At 52.6% G+C, this 24,904-nt stretch overlaps 13 protein-coding genes; 7 read left to right on the forward strand and 6 right to left on the reverse strand.

Moving 5' to 3' along the window:
* Window positions 1–696: 696 nt before the first annotated feature.
* Window positions 697–1,521, forward strand: CHC_T00005695001 (hypothetical protein). The gene has a single exon (XM_005717359.1). It carries the CDS (start codon window positions 697–699, stop codon window positions 1,519–1,521), a length of 825 nt encoding a protein of 274 aa, XP_005717416.1.
* A 1,258-nt stretch (window positions 1,522–2,779) lies between these two features.
* Window positions 2,780–3,679, forward strand: CHC_T00005696001 (hypothetical protein). The gene has a single exon (XM_005717360.1). It carries the CDS (start codon window positions 2,780–2,782, stop codon window positions 3,677–3,679), a length of 900 nt encoding a protein of 299 aa, XP_005717417.1.
* Window positions 3,680–3,705: 26 nt separating this feature from the next.
* CHC_T00005697001 (hypothetical protein) lies at window positions 3,706–3,930 on the reverse strand. The gene has a single exon (XM_005717361.1). The coding sequence runs from the start codon at window positions 3,928–3,930 to the stop codon at window positions 3,706–3,708; it is 225 nt and encodes a 74-aa protein (XP_005717418.1).
* A 26-nt stretch (window positions 3,931–3,956) lies between these two features.
* CHC_T00008720001 (Kinesin-like protein) lies at window positions 3,957–5,861 on the reverse strand. Its single transcript, XM_005717362.1, has one exon. The coding sequence runs from the start codon at window positions 5,859–5,861 to the stop codon at window positions 3,957–3,959; it is 1,905 nt and encodes a 634-aa protein (XP_005717419.1).
* Window positions 5,862–6,057: 196 nt separating this feature from the next.
* Window positions 6,058–9,307, reverse strand: CHC_T00005698001 (hypothetical protein). Its single transcript, XM_005717363.1, has 4 exons — window positions 9,248–9,307; window positions 6,863–9,127; window positions 6,208–6,717; window positions 6,058–6,096 (listed from the first exon to the last, which is right to left on the reverse strand). Exons 1-4 carry the CDS (start codon window positions 9,305–9,307, stop codon window positions 6,058–6,060), a joined length of 2,874 nt encoding a protein of 957 aa, XP_005717420.1.
* Window positions 9,308–9,659: 352 nt separating this feature from the next.
* Window positions 9,660–10,632, reverse strand: CHC_T00005699001 (hypothetical protein). XM_005717364.1 is given in 2 exon segments: window positions 9,660–9,861; window positions 9,862–10,632. The coding sequence occupies 1 exon segment, from the start codon at window positions 10,630–10,632 to the stop codon at window positions 9,862–9,864; it is 771 nt and encodes a 256-aa protein (XP_005717421.1). The 3' UTR covers window positions 9,660–9,861.
* Window positions 10,633–12,657: 2,025 nt separating this feature from the next.
* On the reverse strand, window positions 12,658–13,194 carry CHC_T00008969001 (Translation initiation factor eIF1). XM_005717365.1 is given in 2 exon segments: window positions 12,658–12,849; window positions 12,850–13,194. The coding sequence occupies 1 exon segment, from the start codon at window positions 13,192–13,194 to the stop codon at window positions 12,850–12,852; it is 345 nt and encodes a 114-aa protein (XP_005717422.1). The 3' UTR covers window positions 12,658–12,849.
* A 25-nt stretch (window positions 13,195–13,219) lies between these two features.
* Window positions 13,220–13,336, forward strand: CHC_T00005700001 (hypothetical protein). The gene has a single exon (XM_005717366.1). The coding sequence runs from the start codon at window positions 13,220–13,222 to the stop codon at window positions 13,334–13,336; it is 117 nt and encodes a 38-aa protein (XP_005717423.1).
* A 521-nt stretch (window positions 13,337–13,857) lies between these two features.
* CHC_T00005701001 (hypothetical protein) lies at window positions 13,858–14,490 on the forward strand. The gene has a single exon (XM_005717367.1). It carries the CDS (start codon window positions 13,858–13,860, stop codon window positions 14,488–14,490), a length of 633 nt encoding a protein of 210 aa, XP_005717424.1.
* A 3-nt stretch (window positions 14,491–14,493) lies between these two features.
* CHC_T00005702001 (hypothetical protein) lies at window positions 14,494–14,631 on the forward strand. Its single transcript, XM_005717368.1, has one exon. The coding sequence runs from the start codon at window positions 14,494–14,496 to the stop codon at window positions 14,629–14,631; it is 138 nt and encodes a 45-aa protein (XP_005717425.1).
* A 4,304-nt stretch (window positions 14,632–18,935) lies between these two features.
* On the forward strand, window positions 18,936–20,616 carry CHC_T00005703001 (hypothetical protein). XM_005717369.1 is given in 2 exon segments: window positions 18,936–20,054; window positions 20,055–20,616. The coding sequence occupies 1 exon segment, from the start codon at window positions 18,936–18,938 to the stop codon at window positions 20,052–20,054; it is 1,119 nt and encodes a 372-aa protein (XP_005717426.1). The 3' UTR covers window positions 20,055–20,616.
* A 124-nt stretch (window positions 20,617–20,740) lies between these two features.
* CHC_T00005704001 (hypothetical protein) lies at window positions 20,741–22,657 on the reverse strand. Its single transcript, XM_005717370.1, has one exon. The coding sequence runs from the start codon at window positions 22,655–22,657 to the stop codon at window positions 20,741–20,743; it is 1,917 nt and encodes a 638-aa protein (XP_005717427.1).
* A 964-nt stretch (window positions 22,658–23,621) lies between these two features.
* Window positions 23,622–24,890, forward strand: CHC_T00005705001 (hypothetical protein). XM_005717371.1 is given in 4 exon segments: window positions 23,622–23,868; window positions 23,869–24,024; window positions 24,115–24,315; window positions 24,316–24,890. The coding sequence occupies 2 exon segments, from the start codon at window positions 23,869–23,871 to the stop codon at window positions 24,313–24,315; spliced, it is 357 nt and encodes a 118-aa protein (XP_005717428.1). The 5' UTR covers window positions 23,622–23,868; the 3' UTR covers window positions 24,316–24,890.
* Window positions 24,891–24,904: the final 14 nt, after the last annotated feature.

The following is a 24,904-nucleotide window of genomic DNA, read 5'->3' on the forward strand; positions in this document are numbered from 1 at the left end:
AAGCGAGAAGCCAAACTCACATCACTGTTGCTTCAAACCACTGCATCTCTAACGAAAACGCTAACTATAGCCCCACCTGCAGTTGTTCAACAAAGTGGTGCCTTTCTGATTCCACTTGCAAAAGGAATTCTTTCGTCGACTGAGTGCCCGGACATGCTCATCTGTTCGGCACTACTTCTAACTCTTTCACTTGACTGTCACGCTCGCAAAATTTTGTATCACAGCAGCCCCCCTATCGACGCCGGCATGATTGCCACCACTTCATCCTACACCGTTGCGGCACTAGGCTCAGCAGCAATGGCTCGATGGGCACTTGTTCCCGGACGTGACCCGAACACAAATCTTCCGCTGAAATGGAGTCCACAGGAATGGAGTGTCCGTGAATCCGGCTTGCAGCGACTTTGCGTAACAGTCTTTCGAGACTTTGAGAAGGCATCGTCGGCGGTGAGTGCATCGAACCTAAACCAATGGGAAATTATGCTTGCCATCGCTCGGGGAGGGGGATTATTCAAGACGATGGCCTTGAGTATGGATGGTGTTTATGGAAATGCGAAAGATGCATTTTGGAGATCTGTTGGGAAAGACACAACGCGGTACTGTGTGAGCGCGCTGGTTGGCCTGAAGACCCAAATCTCGAACGCTCAGAGCGGACTTGACGATGACACCCGAAGTCTAGCTTGTGGTGTTATGGGTGGGATGTTGGGAGCAATTGAAAGTATTCTTGCAGCGTGTTCCCGTCAAATTGCGACAGATGCGCCTGACCTCGCTGCCAATACGATCGGAGAAATTGTTGAATTTGCATCAGCGCAGAGGTCTACCCGACTTGCACACGCAGCGCTGCGACTCATACGTGAACAACTTTCTATCGGGTCTGGTCTCTCTCCGGAACCAGGGATCCAATTAGCAAAAAGAACTTTGGAACAAGGAGGAGAGCAGAACGTTTGTGTAGCAGCGGTTGAAGTCCTGATTGAGGCCCTAAAGCAGCATTGGAACGATTTCTGGCCCTCGGATGCTGTCCACAAACAGTCATCCTCACCCGCCAGCATAACAGCCAATCAACCTTTACAGCGGTTGTACATATTTGCTCTGCAAGGAGTAATGAAGGGACTTGAAAGCGTAGACCTCACCATATGTCGGACTGCGTTGCTCGGGCTGCAAAGTTTAGACAGCTCAAGAAAGTTGTATTCACGGAGTGCAGCATTTCGCGAAAACGGGGCAGCCAAAGCGGTAGTAACGGAATGTATGCGAGTCATGGGAGCTGGAGGTGACGCGCGAAGAGAGAGTCTGACAGAGGAAGCTGTTGAAGTAATATGGGGAGTGGTGAAATTTGATATGGAAGGATTCTTTTCGCACATGCTTCCTGAAGTTATTAAAGACTTGGGGGGCGTGAACGCAGAACAGGTTCAGTCGCTCGTGCAGGCCTTTGCAGAAGCTAGAGAAAGGCCAGGGTTTTCCAGAAGACTTGCGGCTTTCACAAATGATTATGTGTTTCTGCGAGGGTTAAATGAGGTTCAAATGTAGAACACAACGCATCAACGACATGAGCGCATAACGCAGCAAATTGTATTATTGTAGATGCAGGTCATACGTTCGTAGATAGAGGCCTTTTTTTGTCAGTTAATGGTCTAAGTTGAGCAACTAGCAATGGGGGAAAATGGAGCATGGAGCAGCTGCCGCCGCCTGTTGTTGATGTGTGGGGTTTCGTGAGTTACCGTCGTCACACAGTGACCTACAACTTTAGCTTGTGGTTGTTTGGGAAACAACTGCCGTACAGGTGCCGAACGAATGCCTTTAGCACAGAGAACCGTTTTTTGTCGACTTCATAGTTGGACCGCCTGCTTAAGCGAATAAAAAGCATTTGTACAATAAGATGAGACAAGAACGCAAGCTGCCCCCAGGTTCTACGGTTGTATCGATAGGATGGTGCTGTGGAGGAGGCACAGCGGTGTCAGCGCAAAACGCTTCATATGGCCAGGCACGAACGACTTCTCTTCGGGGTTACGGTTCGGTTGTAAGTACAAAGTGGTTTCCGGATGCGCGTACCTGAGATGTTTTCAGTAGATTTCGTTATTATTATTTTTTTTGTGGCTTGAGTGTTATTGCAACAGTACTACGTAGGAATGGTGTGCAGATAACAAGTTATCGTGCAGGCGGGTGCATTCCTTGGACAAACTAACCTAAGGCGTTACCGTATATCCACTCCGACTACAACAGGAGAAGACGATGTCATGCTCTCATCGTCTCCGAGGCAAAAAACGATCTCGTTGCCCAACGACTTCTGTTCTACCCCGTTCTAGTAGACACTAGGAGTCTACCCCGTTTACTGTATTGGTTACAGTAAACTTTACCCTTCGAAGGGAAAAGAGGAATATCTCCGAGCAAGAGGGCTCTCGCGTGTCATAAAAGCGGATCGCTAGGCGGGTGGCAGAGGGGGGCCATGCTTGTGTTGCAGCCACTCGGAAGCGAGAAGCAGAGCATTTGTACACTACACGTGTACAGTATCGTACAGTACATCCAGTTCTTCTTACATAGTGGCCACAGGAGCGTCATATAAAACAGTGGATTCATAGATGACGGCCCACTCCAGCAGCAACAAGGCTGGCGCTCCACGTGCTGTGATGAAAACTGGCAGGGAACAAATCATCCTACACGTAGGATAGAACGGCCCTAAGTCGCGATCCATTTGGTTTTTAGTGTAAAGGATCATTTTTAATTGGTCAAATTTTGCAGCACTTACGTTGATGGACTTCTGTCCATCTCGTCCAGACATCCTTATTAGATGCCTGGATGCCTCGACCAACGGTTTATCTCCACCCCTTCCCCAGCCTCACAAACAAACCTGCAACCCTGCGACCGCGACAACCTGCCCCAAAGGCAACCTCCGTCTCCCTTTTCTCCCTACATTGCAGCCCCCATCTCCATTATCTCAGCTGTGCTCCTCTCCGCAATTGCCGAAAGTCGCGACTCTGGCAGCTTGAACATGATGCGGCATGATCGAACGCTTGGTTCGTTGGCCCTCCTCGCCACCCTCCTCTCCCTGTCGTGCGCTGAGGGCCCGAGCAAACAAGTGACCAAGGGGCTGACTTCCAAAGTTACGGTTGAGGACCGCGAGTCTCTCATGTCGCTGCAAGTGCTCACGTTCACGGACGGAGGCTATACCACGGCGCGACGCGGCGATCCTCATCCGCAGCTCGAATGCGTTGGGGGCGCCGCGTCACGTGCGAAGGGACTACACCCCGTGCGCGTAGACTGCTACAACACCGGCGTAGACGAGGCCTCGCCGCCCGACCGCCCGCGGCCAAAGTGGCATTGCGTCACAGCGTTGCATCGCGGCGTGAGGGTCGACAACTGGGATGTCCATTGCGAGGGGTGGAGCTATCCTGATGATGACTTTATTCTCAGAGGAAGCTGCTGGCTTTCGTATAACCTCGAGTACGAGGAGCAAGTGCCCCTGTCGGAAGTAGGACAAGATGCAGCAAGCGCAGTCGCCGAGGACCCGAGGACTTCGAAAGGGTTTTGGGGATTTCTGCCAGACCTACCGACTTTGTTTCTCTGGCTAGTGGGTATCTTTGTGTTTGTCATGTTTGTAATGCCGTCTCTCAGGAAAATCGGAAGGAATCGAACGCAAAGAGAGGTCTCAGAGACTGTGCCGCTTCTGAACAAGATGGCACCGCTCTGAGACATGACGCTCATCCGCCAATTCTTTTAATGGATTGCTCCGCGACCCCCTCTTTCTGAGGAATGGGGATGCTGCCATTTCCCACTCCTCCGACGTACGGTGATCGCGGCGAATGTGCGCAAGTTTCTTTGTTTCTTTGTGCACAATCTGCACGTCTCATCAAAAATGTTATCGGCCGCAACAATCTGTACAATAGCGGCATCCGGTAATAAGAAGAAGCAATGAGTTTTCGTGTTTGGTTTCAAAAACATTCTCCGTTGTTGTTCACAAGTACGTCTTAGGTAGCTGCGGAAGTAGTCGATCTTTGACTGATGCTTGAGTTTACACGTCGAACGTGGTACCGCCCTCCATCTCGCATCTTATTCTTCATCGCCGCGTTTTCCATTCGAAGTCTGCCGATAACCGCCTCATATCGGCTTTTGCCCATCTCAGCTCTTCGCAGTTCAGCTCGGAGAGATCGTTCAGCTTTGGCCATCTCTTTTCTCTCTTTGACTAGTGTCCGCTTCATTGATTCCGCCTGTGCCTGAGCATCATCCACCTTGGAAGCCATTTCGTGTCGTTGCCTTTCAGTTACTTTCAGCTTTCCTTGCATCTTCTTTCTGGCTGCATCGCTGCCATCTCGTAGCTTCGTAAGTCGAGTGCTCTGCGCTTGGAGACGTTTCACGTCATTAATTTTGGTTCTCACAGCTGCTAGTCTTGAGTGATGACTAGCCTTGAGGTCCTCGATTTCTTTCTCATGCTTCTTCTGAAGAGTAACGACCTGACGAGATAGTTGCGCCGCTTTACTATCTAACGACGCTTTGTCATCCTCCGCTTGACGCAATCTGTTCACGAATGTTCGGCGCATCTCATCAAGACGAGCGGCTGAGAGCCCGTTCATCACACTTGATTCGTTAGGGTCATCCTCAAAGTGAAGTGTTTTGCCATCAAGTTCTTCAAGAATGTCATCGCCACCTGCCATACAGTTCTGCTTTTCGCGACAACTGCGGGTGGTAGCTCTCCGCGGTAACCGCTTCTCCGTTGCAAATCCGTTACAAAAACCACTTTGAGGTTGGCAACGAAAGTCGATTACTCCATTGACTTCAGTCTGCGGTTCAAACCTCACAGGCCCTTTCTTGGGGGCTTCTTTTTGAGTGGGGTATTCCCGTCTCCGGGCTGTCGACGGACTCCTGAGACTACCAGGTTCTATCTTCGCTGCTCTCGCCCGTCTTCTTGGGCCGTGGGCGTTGCGGATCTTGGCTTCCACCTTTCTCTTTGCGTCGCTGGCATCTACATGAGAGAGCGCAGCGAGTCCCACGTTTTTCAATTTTCCGAGAGGCGAACGACTGGCGACTTTGCCGTCACTGCGACCCAACAGAGCATCTCTGTCACTGACTGAAAGATTCGCTCGGTCCAGCAAGCCCTCAAGCTGTGTGATTCGGTATTTAAGTCCACTGATCAGCTCATCGTCTCGAGTTACAATGAGCGGATCCATATGAGGCAAGAGCGGGGGAGTGGAACCACAAGAGCTCGTGAGAGAACTCGTCTGTCGGGAAGACATAGGTGATCGAGGAGTCAGTGATCGAGGAGTCAGTGTCCGGTTCGGTCTTCCCTGAACAGACCTCTGCGATGCGAGACAAGAGCGAAGCCTCTCGTTTTCGGCCTCAAGATTAGCAATGTCGGCTCTCGCCCTTGCAAGATTTGCTCTCAAATCGCTAATCTCCACTGAGTCAGCCTCTGTATTAACCTTTGGCTTATTCCTGATACATTTAGCCGTTTCCGCATATCGCAAGGTGCCCAAGGTCTCCTCACGGCTCGTATCGGCTGGTGACACGCAAGCGACTAAGAGAGTCCTCGCGTTCCCGCCGAGGCTATCCTGCAGTAACCTGGTGAGCTTGGAATCGCGGTACGGCACGTGTCGTTTGGGGCTTCTGGAATCCTTCCTAGACGCGTTATCCGCGAGGGCCGAAATGACTTTTGCGAGAGAAAAGAGCCCCTTGTTAATCTCGACACCTTCCGCAAACCTCTCCCCCGTGACGGCTGTGCGCTTCGCGCGCTCCGAGCCCGCCAAGTCTACGAGATGGAGCTTGGCGGACAAGCACTGCTGATGCGAGGCGCCAGTGGCGTTGCTGAGGGCGTCTACTGGCTCCATCTGAATAGTAATGGTAATGATAGAATGCGAACGGCTGGATGAGGCGTTCATCCCCGTGGCAGCCGTCTGTCTCACCAGAGCGCCCTCGTGAATGATGGCCATAAGGTCGTTCTCCTCCGTGACGCACTTCTCCTTGGCACCGTCTAGAAAGACGGCATGCGCTGGTTCCCCCTTTCCGGCCTTCCTCCTTCGCTCTCTGACCTGGACGTTGACGACGCCGAGCGGGGCGCGAGTGCCGTCGACAAGGTCACGGATGCGCTCGCGGTAGATCTCGACGAAGCCGACTCTGACGGTGACATTGACCCCCCCGGCTGTCTCGCGGGCGCGCTTGGTCTCGAAGATGGCGCGGGCGACGCGGTCGGTGAGATGGTGCATGCAGTAGCTCTTCCCCGCCGACGTCTGTCCGTACGCAAAGACCGTGGCGTTGACGCCTCCGAACAGCCCGGTGACGAGGGGGGCGACGTGGCGGGTGTATAGGACATCTGGCGGTGCGTTGGGGAGCGACGCATAGACGGCGTCGAACGAAGAGAAGACGAGGTCCGGCGAGAGCGGGCGCGAGACGTGTACGGCGGGCGGCGTGGACGTCAGGCTCAAGGTATCTGCGGCGCCGTGCGCTGTCTCGAAGGGGAGAAGCGGGCGCGCTTGCACGACGACACGCACGGCCTCGGACTGTGCCATCGCGGAAGGGAGGCGTGGAGCGCAAGAAGATGGGTGGGGGAGGGGGGGGACAAGAAATGGGAGCTGGGGGCAGGCGGAAGGGAAGATTTGAATGGGGGCATTTAAAAAGGAGCATCGCAGGAGGGGAGAAACTGTGAGTGATGAATCGGCAATTATCTGGGCTTTTCAAGTCCATGTGGGTGCTGTCTGTACGGCCGGAACACACACTGTACGAGTCGGCATGCTGACCCTCCCGTTACGCCCTTCGTATCTAAACAACTTCACTCTCGTCTCTTCCGCATCCTACGCCGCCGCACCCCCGCTACAACGTCCGCAACCTTCGGCCCATATCGCCTCGCCACGCTTGCCAAATCTTCCCCCGCCCCGAAATCCACCCCCGCCAGCCGCAGCTCCCCGCCCCCAAGACGCCCCGCCGCCTCGGAGAAGCTGCTCCACATCGATCCCAGCACCATCCTCGTCCCCGCCAGACAAAGCACGTCCGCCACCGCCCTTCGCAGGCACCCTACCGACCGTCCGTCCCCTCCACCTGTCCCCGCGCAACCCAGCCGCTCGTCTGCTTCTCGCCCCAGCCCCCACGTCGCTCCCGGCAACAGCTCGGCCAGCGCCTCCGCCCATTCCACGCTGTCCGCCGCCACAAACACCATCGACACCGTCTCCCGTTTGCTCGCAAACTCGCTCAGCGCCTCCTTCACTCCACCCACGAATGCCGCGGGCCCGCTGGCTTCCCGCCAGTAGTCGATCAACATCTGGTCGTCGGCTCCGTATTCGGTCCGCGCGTTAACCCGCGCAATGTCCCGCCCCGTATCGAGGTGCCGCACATGCACCCCGATCGACTGTTCCAGCTTTTGTCTCACTTCACCCACCAATGCCCGCACCGGCTCTACGGCTCGGAGTAGCCGCAGCTCCCGGTTGGCCGAGTCCCATCCAGTCAGCCCTCCTGGCCGTACTTTCATCACGTACGCTGCCTTGAAGTAGATGTTCCGAGTCGTGCTTCCTTCAATCACCTCGTCCTTTTCTGCCCCGCCGCCCTCCATTTGCATGTAGTTGTAGTTTGCCCACCGCAACCACATCGCATCGTATTTGGAGGCAGACCGCAACGGCCACGACACACCTATCCCGTCCACGACCACTAGCTGCTCTCCATTCGTCAGCCTGGTCTCAAACAAGTCTTCGAATCGCGCGTCGCAATGCCGGTCCGCTTCCCACACTACGACAGGCGCTCGCCCCGTCTTCCGCGCGAATGCTAGCGCAGAGCCTAGCGCTCGCAACCGGTTACCAAGTCCGTGCATTACATGCACCACTATGATGCGCGGCAATTCGTCGGCCTGCTTCGCTTCTGGCCGTAGTTTCATCAGGTTTCGTAGCAATATTTCGCGTTGTGCCGCCCCCATTCGCGTCATCAGGTCCCAACAGAGACCGTAGGAATCGTGTAATCGACGACCAAGCGCTAAGTTCAATGCAAATGACTTTTCATGTGAAAGCACCAGGTCCGCAGCTGAAGGAGGGTGCGAAACTGCTTTGAGCTTCAAATATACTCGTGAGCCCTTGCCAGTTGACATGCGTTCATATCGCGATACCTGGAGTGTGTTTTGCCGACCAGGAGCCATGCCAGCCAACTCAACCACCCTTGTCGCCGCCCCATGCCACTGTGGTAATCGTTCTAGCAGTAACGAGTTATAATCTATACTCACTTCTGGCAGCAATATTCCGTTTTGCCTTCTTAACGCGTCTCCATGGGAGGTGTGTGCAAGCTGGTTATAGTCTAGCTTGTAACGCTTCAGCCCGACTCCCTCAAGCCTGTTGAACAGATTCTCATCGTCCCAACCATATGTTTGGATTCTCTCGTCGTACCCTCCAACCTCCAGGAAATCCCCTCTTCGCACCAATAAAGCCCCATTCAGATGAATCTCATTATCATTGCGGGCATTCTGCCAATGTCCGCTCCAAAATCTTCTCGTTGCAGGATTGTAATAAACGCTCGTATTTGCCGTGTTCCCAAAGTGCGCGTTGAGAAAGGCGTTCTCAATTCGATAATCGCAGTCCAGGCGGATAATCCATTCGGACTTCGCGACCGCCACAGCCAGATTGTACGCCCTCGTGAGAACCCACTTTGGTTCTCCAGTTACCCTGATAGTCTTGAGTCTCTTATCATCTGCCCATGCCTCAATACTCTCTGCCAAGGGTGGAGACGATGACCAGTCCACCAGCACAATTTCAGCAATTCCCGAAATTGTAAGCCAACTTGGCAAAACAGCTTTCAACAACTCTTGCCTGTTCCGGCACGCAGCCACGATGCCAATGCCCTTGATCGCAGAACCCTGCAGTCCTTCAGGGGAAGGCACGGCGTCGAGAAGGGGAATAAAATCGCTCCCTTTCCCCATGCCCCACCTGCCGCCTCGTTGCCATGATGGCAATCGCAGCGTCGACAGCGTGACTCCTAAGTACGCCAGTGGGAAAACAACTAGACACATCATACGAATAGTGCTCTGCCAGAACGGAAGGCGTTTAGAGGTATAGCGGGAATCATGAATGAAGGGCAACGTGACGGGATGTGCCGGACGCGAAGCCGCCCTGTCGAAAAGGAGGAAGCGCTTGCGTGTGCCCCGTACCTGCCGTTCTATTTCCCTTTGCATGGTCATCTGAGATCAGTTGAGTAGTTGACAGAACTCAAGGCGTAAGGGATTTGGTGCGGAAGACTACATTCGCGGTTTGAGGCTTGTGCTGAGGGATATCAAACATTGGAAATGTACTCTGAATACGGTACAGTTGTAAGAGGCAGAAGGTTGTCGGAGGCGAATTGAATTTGACGATGACAGCATCAAATACAAATAAAGGGAATGGAAAGATGGGTGAGCGCTGTCGGAGATGGGTGAGATCTTCCAATGTCCCGCGATAGCATCCGGTAAGCCATGAGCGCGGTCGAGACAATGGCGTAGTACGTGTTAATTTTATTAGTGGTTTTGATGGATTTTTGTTCTTGCAAATTCAAGTGCCATACCAGATGTGGAGCGATGGACTGCAAGAGCATCACGGACGCGGCGCGGACACTGCGTGACGCCCTTTGACATAAGAGTGTGCTACTTTCTCGCGAGGCAAAACGCGACTCAACATAGGAACGACATGATGCCCATGGCTACACGCTGATTAGCTCCTAGCTCCATTCTCTCAAAATGGCATACCTTGAGTTGCCTTGCATATCTCAAGGGAAAAGTTTATACACGACGACCGAAAAGGAGCAACGCTAAACCTAAAGAGACTACAGTGCACTTGCGCCGCCCTGCCGCATCCCCCGGCAACAATTCCTCATTACGGACAACCCGACGCGATTGGACTCAGCTCTTACGCAGTTTTCGGTGCTTCACTGGTGCGCCTTCTAATCCTCCATATCATCGGCCTCCAAGAAAGCCTTTGCGGCGGCGTGGGCTTCTTCGACAACTTTCCGGGGCACTAACTTCGCACCACCGTCTTTTCCATCCGTAACGGTGATCATCTCGAGCTCAGTATCCTTGTCCTTGCTCTCATCATGTACCTTCACCAAAATCTTAGCGAGCTCCTTCACGCCCTCATCGCAAGATATGAGCGCCTTACCGTCGCTGCCATTGAGCTTCAACTTCTCGAGTTCTGTCCTTGCGGCTGCCTTCGCCTTCCCGAACGCGCACGCGTAGTAGCGATACGACAAGCCACTCGGCTCGATGAGATAGAGCTGGGGCCCATCCACGTCCGCAACGCCCAGCAAGACAGCGCAGCCGAATGGACGCACGTGCCAATGCAGCGTATAAACGTGGACGAAATGGGCGATGCGATCGGCGAGGACGTGCCCGGGGATGGGTCGGCCGTAAAAGTCCTTGTACTGCTCAGCTTCTGCGCGCGCGTGGTCAACAATGACACGTCCATCGGAGATGAGGCCGCACACGGTGAGAGTGGCGTGTCTGGCGACGATGTGCGAACGGCGGAGCGTGCCCTGCACGAGCATCTTGGAGATGACGGCCTTCTCGACAGCGAGGACGACTCCGTCAGTGCAACGTAGTCCTACGCAGGTACCGCTGTTTTCGACTGCTTTCGCGGCATACTCGACTTGGAAGACCCGCCCGTCGGGGGAGAAGGTAGTCGAAGAGAGATCGTATCCTGTGCCAATTGAGGCCATGACGAACGCGATCTATGCTCTGGACAGAACTTGACCAGCGGGTAGACCGGGGAAGGGTCTGTTAGGGGTGGGGAAGTTGAGATGAAGCGCGAAGGGCGGATAAAGGTGGACAAAGTGACGTAATTGCGATCGATGCGAGCAGGAGGTTGCTGTCGATGAATCTATGTCTGGATCGAGTTCCAGCATTATTGGCATCTGTGAAACGCCGAATGTTGCTGTTCGGTCCCGTTACTAGTGTTGTCCGCGTGTACACGTGGACACGTTTAGCATGAAGAGCACATTTCTTCTTTGAGATAAGTCGTTGATGAGTACCCACCGGAACAAAAAACCACCAAGAACGAGGCCTACGAGGGAAATTGCCCCTCCCTCCCTCTGATCTTTACTCAGAAGCAAACGACGGTCGCTCAGCAATCGTTGCCCGAACATGCCAGTCTGAGATCGTACCGTCCCGTTTTTCAATGTGTAAGTTACCCCGTCAAACGTGCACCCTACCCGGTCCGCTCACCGCGCATTTTCTCATCCATTTAACCTGCGCAGTCATGCACAACCGCAAAATGAACCGCCCACTATTAGCCCCTAGAACTCCCGCGTTCTGCGACTTTCCGTGTTCTACGGGGTCAGTCTAGGCGCGAACAACATGCCACGTCCCCCATCTCCACAGAAACCTCATTTTCTAACATCCTTCCCTGCAACTCCCAAAACACGACCGATACATCCAGCCAATGCCCCTGTGCGTGGCTGCCGCGACCTTCTGGGCGTGCTAGCAGCTTCCCGTCGCCAGCTCATCTCCTCCTTCGCTTCGCATGCCTCCCGCTACGCGTTTTCCGAGATCGAGACTCCGATTCTCGAGCCGCACAAGCTCTTCGGCGGCGCTCTCGGCGCCACCAGCGATGTCGTATCCTCCGAGATGTATACCGTATCAAACACTGATCCGCCCGTCGCGCTCCGCCCGGAGGGTACTGCGGGCGTCATGCGGGCCTTGGCCAACGTAGGCTTGACAAAAAGGGCTACTGCTAACGGCACCCGTGTATGGTATGCGGGGCCCATGTTTCGCAGAGAGCGCCCGCAGGCGAAGAGGTGGAGGCAATTTTGGCAGATGGGCGTCGAAGCCGTGCGCGATTCCGCCGTCTCCACAGATGCAGAGGTGATCGAATTGGCCATGGGATTTTTGAGAGAGCATGCCAAAGTGCCTGTTAGATTAAGGCTGAATACCTTGGGAACAAAGAAGGATCGCCAGAGGTTTAATGATGAGTTGCGTGAGTGGTTGAAAGAGAGGTACTGGGCTATCTCTAAGGTTTCGAGGGAACGGTATGATGCGGGCAACTGCATGCGGATTTTGGATTCAAAACTTGCGGAGGATATAGACGCACTGCGGGGCGCGCCAAGACTACCTGACTTTGTGGCCGTAGAAGAGCGTGAAAGGTTTGAGGAATTGCAAGCATTATTGCGGGAGGCAGGGATTGAGTTTAAGGTGGACGAGAAATTGGTGAGGGGACTGGATTATTATACGAGCACGGCGTTCGAGTTTGATGGGGAGACAGGGAAGGCAGTGTGCGCTGGAGGGAGGTATATGGACGTGATTGGGGCGAGCGGAGTGGGGTTTGCGATTGGACTTGATCGGCTGGAGGATGAGAGTTTGTGGGAAAAAAGTGGAGCGGTGGAGGCTTATGAACGAGATGTGGAGGGCGGAGTGGCTATTGTGGGACACGCAAAGGATGCGGGGAGAAGCGAGAGCGAGATCGGACAAATATGTCGGAGACTGGCAAGGGAGCTTCGGAAAGAGGGGGTGCGTACAGGAGTGAGATTGAGCGGGAGTGGGCTCGGCAAGGTAGTGTCTCGGGCAATTCATGGTGGGGCTCGGGCAGTTGTGGTGGTTGGGCCGAAGGACATGAAGAAGGATTGTGCCCAACTGAAAGTAGTGCTGGAAAATGTAGACAACGGAACGGGAGATTTGGAAGAGATCGAGTTAGGATCAGTAGTAGAGCGGGTTTGCGCAGAGGTTGGACGCACAAGAAGAGAGAAATGAATACTGTATAGATTTATTACCCCTTGTATTAGGCTTGACATCTGTGTACCAAGATTTGCTGAGCGCTTGCGCGACGACTGCGACTAGGAAGCAAGTGGGGGCGTCAAGTATGTACGCCCAAGCAAATATCGGTGCAGGTATTCGTAACGGAGACGGGTGACAAGTGTCGGCAGGTAGAAACAAAATGTATTCTAAATACCATGAACCTTGATCATTCTACTAGCGGCGATATCCTCTTCAGTGAGAAAGGACTTAACCTTTTCGCGCTGGTCTCCCTGGAGCTGGATGACCTTGCCAAGTTCCTTGTTATCGACGACGCAGCCGTTGCAACAGAACTCCTTCTTGAAGGCCTTTGTGAGCTTTGCGAGATCGAGCTTGTCATCCAGACCCTGGATGGTGGTGAGCGACTTGCGTCCGTTGCGTTGCTGCAGACGGATGTGGACGATGCCTTTCGTTACGACAGCATCATCGCCGTCGGCATCGGCGAACGGGTCAAACGGAGCAGAGACCCCGGCAAGGGCGGAATTGTCGGTCATTAAGCGCGGGAACGGACGGCGGGAGATGGCGGGAGCGCGGGTGCACGCTCTCGGGGGACGGAATGAGGCGGTTAGGGAGCGGGGGTGGCGGCTGGGAAGGGTAGAAGGGCGGGGTGGGCGAGGGGAGGGGCGTTTGGTATGAGCAAACGCAGACGAAAAGTAGACGAAAAGGTGTGAAAGAGTGCCGGGTGGGGGGGTAGCAGGAGGTATTTATAGGGGGCTGTGAGAGGGGGAGATGTGTACAGTAAGTCGAGTCTGGAAGGGCGGGGAGCTGGCGGGGAGCTGGCGGGGTGGGGGGGGGGGGGGGGAAGAGGGTACGGAGAGGCAGTTTGAGGAGGTTGCGCTGACGTAAGAGTCGTGCTGCGAGGGCTTGTAAGTGTCGCTTTTCGCGTCTTCCATCGGGCCAATCCGCGCCCCTCCACCTGCTTCCGTGGAAGGTGGTTGCCCAACCACAGTCCCGCATCGGCCCCAGCCGGCTGTGATGCCCACTAAGGTCGCGACATTTGGTCCCCGAAAAACACACCGCAACTATTTTTTCTGCTGTAATTCGCCCGCTGTACAGTGTTGCCAGCGCCCTTGCCATTTGGAAAAACAGAAACTATCATTTCCCGATTTGTGACATATCTGCATTCCGCGTCCCCACTCCCCCCCCCCACTCTGCCCATGCCTCAAGATTACCATACCAAGGGTACTGATCCCGCTCACCTTCCACACAAGACTCTTTGCAGAACCACCCGTTTTACAACATCTCCCTTTCCAGATATCCTCAACTGCACGCACCCAGACAGCCTGCTTAACACAGTTTTATTAATCCCCCTCTACCTATACCCAACTTCGTCCATAACCTTGTCATCTCTCCCGTCCCCCACGCCGGGTCCGCCCACCCCATCATGCCGTCCCTATCGCTCACCCTGCCGGACCTCCCCGCCGACATCATCCGTCACATCTTCTCCTTCCTGCACGCTTCCGACATCCACCATCTCCATCTCGCCCTTCCCGACCGTTCCTCCCTCCGCCACCACACGCGCGACCCCATCCTCTGGTTTTCCCTCTACAGTCGCGACTTTCTCCGCTCCCCCCCGTGCCCGCCCCCACTCCTTCGTGTCACCCGCACGGGCGCCCTTGATTGGCAAGCAGCTTACGCCGAGGCCCAGAGACGGAAAAGGGCTATCGCTCTACAGAAGCGTAACGCTTGGGGCTTTCCGAAAGCACATCCAACAAACCAAAACCCTCAATCCAGTAACACATCCCCTACCCAAACTCTCCGCGCAAGGTTTGCTTGGGCTGTCCGACTAGGGGATGCATCCCCGCAACCAATCACTCACCCACCCCAACAGTCCCCAGCTGTCGGGCTTGACTCGTGATGCACGCTTTTGCTTTCACCTGTGCTTTCACCCATCTTTGCAATTTTTCTATCACCTAGCCTTATCTAGGTGACTGTCATTGCACATGGCCCAGAGCTTGTCGTTCGTCGGTACCGCACACCGTCGATGCCACGGATACCTTCACTGCCGTCAGCCTCATACATCATACTAGACCCACTTTTGTACACAAAATGCTCAGGTGACTCATTTTGTCTCAATTTGTTTCCGGCTCTTGGTCGTAACACCAAGACGAAACAAGTCCGTCATGACTGCAGCTCGCTAACAAGCTCTGCCTCGAGTTCCACCTCGCCTCGTATACGGGCCCCTCTGCCGGCCCCAGCTTGCCAACCACATCTGTTGTTTCAACGTCCCAAATGTAAACAAAACCATCTTCCGAACCACCCACCACCACACTTTCCGACGGCCCAAATCCAGTCCGAATGAAATTTTTGCTCGTGTTTTGATGCCCCTTGAAACGTCGAACAGCTTTGTTCGTCCGCACATCCCACAACCGATTGGAGTTGTCCTTGGAACTTGATAGCAGCAGGGTTCCTGATTCGTTCGTCTCTACTGACGTCACCTCCCCTAGATGGGAGCTCATTGTTTTCACGCATAAACCGGATACAATGTCCCAGAACTTAATTGTCGAGTCCTTGCTTCCTGTGATAATCATGTTTCCCCGAGCATTGAACGCAATGCTTGAGATAGAACTCTTGTGTCCGTTAAACGTTTTCAGAATCTGCTGTGTTGCGGTATCGTATAGACGCACACACCGATCGTACCCCCCGCTGGCCACGGCGTCCCCCGTCGGATGAAATCGCACGGTGTAGACGTCGTTTGAGTGCCCGTAAAGTACGGCCTTGCATTCCGCATCGCCGCGAAGATGTTGTTCTTGATTCCTTCTACTCCCCTGCGATCCATTTGAATACACTTGGTCGATACCAGAAAAGCGCCCTGTTAAGATAGGATTCCTCACATGACCAACACGACCGAGACCATCTTCGGCAGACTCGGACCTGCTTCGCACGGGCCATGGGGTGTTCGTATTTGCTTCCACCAGCTGAGAGGTATCCCAAATACGAACCGTTCCATCGCCACTGCCGCTTGCCATCAACTTCCCATTGGCTGTCCCGCTTATGTCCCAAATCCGCGATCGATGTCCCTTCAGCAAAGCCTTGCATCGGCTCGTTGACGTTTCCCACACTCGGATCGTGTTGTCACTAGACCCGCTCGCCAATGTGCATCCTTCAATGCCAACAAAAGAAACGCACTTAACGTTCTCGTAGTGGCCCACAAAACTATGTTGGCGAGTATTCGGGATCACAACACTTTCAAAATCCTCCAAGATTGTGCCGATACGAGGCGGAGCTTTTGGCATGTGTCGTGATGACCCTATTTGAAAAGCCAGAGCCTGCTGCATGAGCTGGACTAGTCGACCAGGTGGTATTTCCTTTGCGTTCCGTACCGCACCACGTGTGCTTCTTCTGCTTGTCGGAATGCTTCCTTCCCTTTGGAATGCATCAAACTCAAGAAGACGCGAGTATTGCTCCACTAAACCAGAACGTGAAGAAGCGACACCGTCCCAATCCCGGAAAGAAGGAGCCTCAGCGACGGACTTGCACGTCAGCAAATAGCAAAGATCTCGAAACTCATCCGCAGCGTGTGCGTACGCCTCAAGCTCTTTTAATCGCAGTTGCAACAACGAGAATGCTTTTTGACTGTCTTGCGCCTCGACCAACTCCAGAAATTGCTGTCGATAAACCGCATACCGAAATGCTTTCATGTTCTTAAACGTCGTGCGGGCGAGTAATCTTTCGACCTCAGGCCAATCGCCATCCAAGATAGCTCGCTTCATTCGCTTCATCTGACTGCGCCTATTTGCTGCATTCCGGATTTTGACATTGGTCTCGTCTTGAACAACCATGGATGAGCCATGGTAACCCTCGTCTTGTAAGTATTGAACTATGGTCTGGATGATATCGTGCTTGACGTCTGGATCATTAGGGTCGAATATGGATTGATCTAGAACGGCAGCCCGCAAGCTAGGCTCGGATAATCTTGGACGCTTTGATTCGTCTGAAGTACGGCGGGTGACGTGGCTGGACTGGGCCGGCAACGAATGCGTTCGATAGAGATCTGACATGCCGTGGCTCAAATGGAAGTCCTACACAGCATCGCAACCCATGAAGTTGTGACTGTGCCATAGACTCGGAACTCACTGTTTCGACTCGATGATACGGGATTTCGCCGCTTTGTTGGAAGGCTGTTGTGGAGTTGGCCCTTCAACTTGCCATAAACGACATGTACGCGAGTCGAGCACTCCACTAGGCCTTACTCAGTAGGAACGCAGAGTATGCGTTGAACGATGTGAAGCGCGATTCTGCGATGGAGATGCTTTAACCTCTTGTGCCACTTAGCAAGGTAAACTCTCCTTAGGCATCCTGTGTGTCTTTTGGTTGAGGCGGTAGGAATTGTTCAACTGCTGAAACGGAAACAAATGGGAGCAACAGTTGGGGCGCACTGTCAGATTGCGGACGAATTACACTAACAACGTACAATTTTTGCTTGCGTCTCTGACGCCTGTGCGGCGTGCCTGCCTGCGTGGCGAAGGACATTTTTAATCTTAATATTGTATACCCAGTTACTGGAGATAATGTTAATCACATTATTTCAGTGTGCCATTTCCAAGATAAAAAACGGATGATAATGTTAATAACATTAATATCCCATACCTACGGAATCAGTTCTTTTTTCCCGTTTCCCCTACTGATCGTGAAATCTCCCTTTAATTTAACGTCTCTTTACTTACAGCATCGGTGTATGCCGTTTGTTTAACTTAATGTGTACCTTATCATATACCTTACATCTTTATTTATGTAAATAGCTCTGTTGTAAACAACAGAGCTAAGGGTGACCCCACCGCCAACAAAATTTCTGTCCTAAAGTTCCAACCACTAAAGTTTGGACCGATGGACTAAAGTTCGGACCGATGGAAGAAATTTTGAACCCCACCGCGCCACCATTTGTCCTAAAGTTTAGAATTTGGGAAGGATTCTTTTCCAAACCAAAATTATTTGGTCGAGATTTTTGTCCAAAGCGCCGTTTGGGCGAGCTTCGTTCTATAGTAACGGTACAGAAAACATCTGAATTTCATGTGCTTACAGCTCTACCAAAGCTCTTCCAAATGGCATTGGGGCAGTTTTGACTGAAGTCCCATCAATAGTGTGGGACGCAAAAAGGAGTGTTGTGCAGCCTTCGCTCGTGGACATTTCCCATCTTCTCCCTCCTTCTCGTCTTCTGAGAAGTGCAGGCAATGGCTGAGGTGGTTACTAGGACTGATGACTCGGCAGTAAGAGTGAGGAAAAAGGGTAAGGGACTGGGGTGGTCAGACGAGGAGAATCTTGCCCTGTGCGTTGCTGAGAGCGCAGTTCCAGAGTCCATAATAGGAATTGAAAGCGTGGTGTACTTGCCGAGTTGATAATTCCCGAACAGGAGCCTACATATTATGGAGAGCGGGCAAGTGACGAGCAAAAGTTGCCGCCAGTTGTGGAACAGACGCATGCAGTAGCTTGCTTCTTTGCGCCAAATGTATTTCTACGACATACTTGTAGCCTAATTGGGGTGACCCTGAATATGAATAGATGTATCGTGTTACAGGCGCGGTGGGGTTCATCTCTGAATCACCACCTCCCCCAAAGCGCAGCTTGATTAAAAGATAGTAGATCCAATTACCGGAGGACAACTGTCTGCTTTTTGCGATTTTGGGCAAGGCGCGGTGGGGTCACCCTAAGACCCCAACACGGGCGGGCGATGAGAGAGAGCGGCAGAAGTACTGTACAACAGCAGGGCAGACTGCGGTATTCGTACACGTGTAGAAGCGACTGTAGCACAACGCTGCCCTCAAAAACCTATTCGTGGATCAGATTGTGGTGATTATTCGAAACAACAATGCATGTCCTTCAGCAACATCGTCGACAGTGCCTCCATTTTCAACCATATACAGAGGCAACAGCGTCTGGTCATCTTCCTCCCCAAGTCAACGTGCCTGGGTGCTTCATAAGAGCAACTCTTTTTCGGCCTCAGCGCTCAAAGCAAGGCTCACAGAAAGTGCCGAAAAGTGCCCGAGTTGAGACGTCTTGTGCTTAAAGCGTTGTCATCCACACTGCCTACGTTGTCACGTCCTTTACTACTTCATACACCTACCTGACCTTTCAGATCACGGGCAGTGCCAGGTCTCACTCCCTCAGAGCGCACCCTCCCCCCTTCCCCCCTTGCCAGAACAGACCTACACATCCTCCTTCGCTCTACGTTTATCACATCTACACGCCGTCTCTCTTTCTCTTGCATTTCTCCAAAGACAGAACACCCGCGCGCAAGATGGTCGTCCCAGAGAGGACTCCTATCGTTGGTGCAGATGATTCCTCCATTCCAATCGGATCATCACCATCCTATGGATATTCTGGCGCGCGCCGAAATCCCTTCGACTTTACTCGTCGCCGTACTGTTTCTTTCCGCAACCCTTGCCTACTGTTTCTTGTGCTTCTCTTTATACTCCGACTCTTTTTTGCTGTTTTCACCACTCCAGACTATGGCGTTGGATTTCTCTTTGTTCTCATCTCTCTTCTCCCCGCAGCCGTCGTCGGTTGGTTCATTTTGTCTCGCTTCCGAGACGAAATTGTTGGCAGGCCTTTCTTGTTCCTACAATTTCTTATCGGAGCCATCCCGCTTATCTTGTTCATTATCCCACTTGAATTGATAACCACAGCTGCCGCTTTGATCCCCATCGTATTTGCCATTCGTGGTGATTTAGAGGAGGATTTGCCAAAAATAATTGAGGCTGCCGAAGGAGGAAACTCTAAAGCCGTGCAACAGTTAATTCAACAGCTTGCACAATCGATTCCGCTTTGGGCGATTATTCTCTCCCTGGTGTTAATCGCCTATGTAACAGCTGGCACAGTTGAAGAAGTTGGGAAATGGCTGGTTGCTCGCCGGTACATCGGTCTTGAATGTATATGTGGTCAGGACGAAAGGAAAGTCGGTTGTCGTGGCATCATGGCTTCTGCTTGTATGGCGGCTCTCGGTTTCGCCACAATCGAGAATATTGGATACGTGTCGGGAATGGCAAGAGCGGCCTCACAAAACAGTAGCGCAGAACTGCTCTTTGTTTTTCTTGGTCTCTTCCGAGGTCTTCTTGCTTTCCCAGTTCACGTCGGAACCCAGTTATACGTCGCGATCACAGCATCACAGAGGCACATCTTCATGGACGACGTCAGCGTGCCGTGGGCCCTTTTTCATGCAATACTCTTTCATGGCACGTTCGATGTCCTTGCGTTTTTATCAGGAGCCCTTGTCACTCTGAGATTGTGGCCTGCTTGGATAGGCCTGTTGGTACCAGTAATTGACATTATCATGGTTGTTCTGCTCCTCCTTGTGTGTAGGGCACGGTATAAGGCCTTGCTGGAACGCGAGAGAATGGCTATGTCAGAGCCTGTGTAAATACAAGGATACATTCACTTCTTTAAACCGCGTTGCTCATCATTTGCCTTGGTATTGATTTTCAACCTATCATGGGCACGTACGACCCGGGTCGAATAGCAGCCAAGCGATGTGAATGGCTACCTGCTTCTTGTACCAGACAGGTAAGTGGCAACGATCTCCATTTTTGGCGCAGATCTGCGAAAAGCTGCTGCTGTTGTAAGGAAATTGGCAGAACAGCGTTACTTATGCCTAGTTTGATTCACAGTTAGGGTCGGGAATTTACTTTAGGCAGGAGCAAGTATCGCTTCTGTTGGCCGCGATGATTGCAAAGCTGCAACTTTGGACACGAGATTAGGGGAAAGAATAACTTGTAGGCAGCAACTGTCCGCTGCAAGCGAAAAAGCTGGCTGTGTATATGATACCCAAGAGGCCCTCCCGTCATATGCTGCGAGCAGTAGGAGCCACATACGGAATGTCCATGAGGAAGAAGATTTCGCGTTCATTCCGAACGCGAATTGGAGGTTCCTTTGAGTTACCAGGATATAAACGAAGAAACCGATGGATTAGTTGCGATTTCGCAGTCATTGGCGCATGATTTCGTTGAAGTCATCCACGTACCACTCGCGTTTTCGAAAACTTTCTCCTATCAACCCTTTGGATTCCTGTATGGTTCAAGCTGTATCCGAGAGCGCGTGCCTTCGATCTCATCGACCTTCGTAAATAGCCACCAAGAGGCAAGTGTTAGTGTCGCCAAAGATTGGATGGCGATTACAGTTCCCGTCGACCGATTCACAATTTGGATCGACTTTTGAATTAACGTACCTATTGAAAATGGCACTGCCAGTGTAGGTCAGAAGGGCAAAAGGGTATTCTTCATGTGGCACTGCAAACAAGTCTACTCTTGCATGGGGTCGTCCAGGGAAGCGGAAAATCCCAAAATATTTCCCTTGCCCAATAGTCAAATCGTCAGTGAGTACGCCCTTCTTTCTCATTTCTTTGACTACTTTGACAAACCCGAATCTTAGTTGCTCACTCGACCCGCAAATAAGGATGTCAACGTCCCCGCAATCTTTTTTGCCTCTGAGATAGCTGCCCGCGACAGTAATGTCCAAGGACTGGTCCACAGATTTGACTACCATACGAACAAACTTCTCCAGTTCAGCCACATGCCTTCTCGGAATACGTAGTAGCAAGTCTTCGTAGTGACGAAGGCCAATCTTTTGATTCCGGTCGAGAATCTGAGAATCGTGCCTTACCGCATCTCGTAACTGAGTAACACTTTTGATCCCCTGAGCTATAAGATGTAAGGCTTTGACGGGGCCAATGCCCCACACGTTGCAAAGCTGCCTGACAGCAGTACCCTCTGCGTTCTCTAAAACATTTTCAGCCTGAAGAAGTCTCCCTGTTTTCACAATTTCAATGATCTTTCTCTCCAGCTTGGTTCCAATTCCCTTCCCGCTTGTTAGGACAGCGACATCATCAACTGTTGTGATGTCTTGACGAAGAGCCCTGATTCTAGCAATGGCCCTTTGGTAGCCAGTAGCTCGAAACTGGTCTTTCTTCATTAGACAAGATTCTTGAACAACGCCCAGCAATTCACATATTTTCTCGTTCATGGGAAAATCGCCGCCGGAAAAGGATGTCCTAATTTCACATGCCCAGCTCAATGGCTTTGCGCTGGGTTGCTCGAGCTTAGAATCTCTCTCTCCACGTCTGGACGAGAGAGGCGATGACGCCTGCCCACGAAACTCATCTGCCTCGGCTCCCTCTTTTTCTCTTGGTGATCTGAAAGAAGGATTGTGATCTTTCGCTGGCTTGACCATTTCAGCTGTCAAAACTTTTGCAACCGTGGAACGCGGACGTTTCGTAGGGCTCGGCAAGTGTATGCAGCTGATGTTGGCCTCGTGAGGTTTTCGCTTAGCTGGGGAGCAATTCTTTTCTTCATATTTCTTCACATAGAGGCTCGGGTGTTTGATTCTACAATCTCTCAAGCTATCACGAAGCCATTTCGGAGGCCTTGCATCTAGTTGATAAGACGTGGAATACTTACAAATAAGGTTAACATCCGCACAAACGATGGCATTGCAAAAGGGAGACGTCTTCTCCCTTATCAACGTACTTGCCTCTCTAAAACCCATTTCTGAAGCGGCAAAAACCTTTCCTTCTCCGCCATTCTCGCGGACGAGGTCGAGCAAGAGGGCAGCCCTCGAATGTGAAAACAGGATGCTGGGGACGAAGGCGATGTAATAATCATGAAAAAGACGACGTAATTTTGCGCCTTCGCCATCATTGCAGAATTTTTTCAAGTTGAGCTCATTCACAGCCGGCAGCCATTCCGTCTTGCACACTTGCGCCAACTGCTCGCGCGAGCACGCCCCCTCTGCAGAAGGATCACTCGGGGCCATTGTTTGCAGAACGCAAAACGCAGAATCGATAGAAGCGCCACAGAGATGAGAGCAAACGCACAAAGCTAGAGCTACAAATCTGTGGGAATTGTTTACACCAGAACGCGACGGAAGCTTGAGAACGCGACTGTGCAGCGCGTGGCAGTGGTCGACGAAGCGGGCTTTATTCTCGGATGGGTCTAGAAGAGAAGAAGCAAGGTGGTGGAATATCTCCATCGTGCGACTCGGCGCGCCGAGTACTCGGAAGGCCTTGCGCGCCTTTCTCTCGCTGTGAGCAGGGAGGTGGGGGAGGTGAGGACGGAGCGAGTGGGAGCCAGGACGCTCCTACTCGCTGGCAGTCTGGGAAAAAAAATGCACAAAAGTCGGATTTTTGGACGTTTTGGCGCGAAGAGTGGACCAATTGGGGCTTGGTGACACGCAACCAACCTTGTCGCCGTGGGCTTTCTGCGCAATGATTGGCTCGGGGGCAGAGTGGTGGGGACAGTCAGGCCCGTTGAGCAACCACCCAGATGATGGCAATCATGACTCCGCCTCCCGACTCTTGGGGACCCCATTCACTCGCTTTCTGCCCACTGTTCTCGTCTTTTCTTCTACGTGGAACCGGAGCAATGGGTCCTTGTATGGCAAACGCTTACCCTTGGGTAGGGTACCCTACATGTGGGATTTGTGCGTTGCCCTGGGAGCACGCATTATCCACCGCTCTGTTGCCTGTCCAACTACCCCTCGGTGTATCCTGTGGTGCAAAAATAGCGCTTGGACGAATCGAAGCGCTGCGAGTAAAGTTACAGTGCTCTCGCCCAATACACAATTGTGCCACTCATGAGCACAGCCTAACTCTTGTGAACGCTTTAAACCTCAAAGGCATGGTCGCGTACAGTGCGTAGACACATCCTCTCTCTTGAGAGCTCGCAGGGCAAGACCCAGCGCGCAGCTCGCTCATGCATTCGTCCACTCCATTTTCGACACATCCAGTACACGTGTGTGAAATCCCAATTTGACGTCACTAGCGTATATCCGTAGTCTGCTGAAACTGTCGTCGTGGCCAGCGCATTTTGTCTGTCTTGACCGAAACCAAGTGCGGCAGTTGGACAAAGATACTACGAAAGTCCCCGCAGCCTTTCTGTGATACGCTCTTCGCTGTGTTGTACACCCTCTTCATTCGTGGCCCCCCCTCCCCCCCGTCCCGCGACAAGTCTTCCCGTTCCGGCGTACCCTACAGCCTGCTCGCCAAGCTCCCACTCCACATTTACAGAATCGCAAACACCACAACCTCCGGGGCTCCGCATTCAATTTTTGAGCTGCACGCACATTAACATCTACAAATTCCTCTACCCCTTCTACCTTTTCCGCCCGGCACAGCCCCGCCCTTACACCCCGTCTTAGCTCCAGTGACTTCAACCGCCGTCCACACTCGCCATCCGAACATCATGGCTCGCCGCAACAACCGCAAACTGGCACGCGCACGCCACGACGCCCTTCTCGCCGACGAGCGCGAGCATCTGGACAAGCGCAAGACGCGTGCCGCTCGCCGTGCGCGCGCTGTGTCCCGCAGGAAGGTAGAAGCTGTTCTCTGCTCTGCATTTGTAAGTTATCGGCACTCCACGAGCGAGCCTGCGGCGGGCGACATGTAAGTACGGCTGGAATGCTGACAATTTTTGTGTAAGCGTGCTTAGAATTCGGGGTTCACGGTGGGGGAGGCCAGTTCGTCCGCGCCGAAGCTGGGGACGCCCGTGACAGGGGAAGTGGTGAAGGACGTGAAGATGAAGCCGGTAGGAAGCATTTCGAAAAAGGGAAAAGGGGGGAACAAGAAGGCAAAGAGACGCATGAAGAAGATTTTGCAACGCCAGTCCGATAGGAACGCTATGGTTATGTAAGGAGGATGGACTAGGGATTCAATGCGCGGTGGGGGGTTGGTGGTTAGCGATGGCGAAAACTGGATTGGTCATGGATGAATCGAAAGAAGAGTGCAGGAGATGTGGGGATGACCGCGGCGGACGTGTGTTTTTTCTGGAGGCGGCATTTGTAGATGTTGCTATTCCAGCGGTGTTGCTATTCCAGCAGTACTAGGCACTTGTCACCCTGTTCGAAAATAGCACGAGTGTTGTCGTTAGTACAGAAACAGTTCGCAGGAAAGAGTGTCTAAGAGGATTGCGATATAAGAATCAAAGAAAGCGCTGCACTGTTTCACTATTGTGTGAGGTCGTGCATCGACGAGCGCACAAAGCTCGACATTTGCTTGCTGTAATACCGTGCGGAAGTTTACACTATCGTTTGCACAGATAGCACTCGCACGTTCAAACAAGACAATTGAGGTTACGAAAAAGATCTTCCCAGAAGAGAGTGCGCTGGATCCTGGTTAAGTACGAAAGCCTGGAGATTACTTTTGTTCCAATTTTGAATGTGGGGTCAAGATAGCGACTAGGAACGTAAGTCGTTCCTTCAACTCAATCCAGATAAACTTCG

The sequence above is a fragment of the Chondrus crispus genome, genomic scaffold, assembly GCF_000350225.1.
Source record: "Chondrus crispus Stackhouse genomic scaffold, scaffold_309, whole genome shotgun sequence".
Classification (NCBI taxonomy): Eukaryota; Rhodophyta; class Florideophyceae; order Gigartinales; family Gigartinaceae; genus Chondrus; species Chondrus crispus.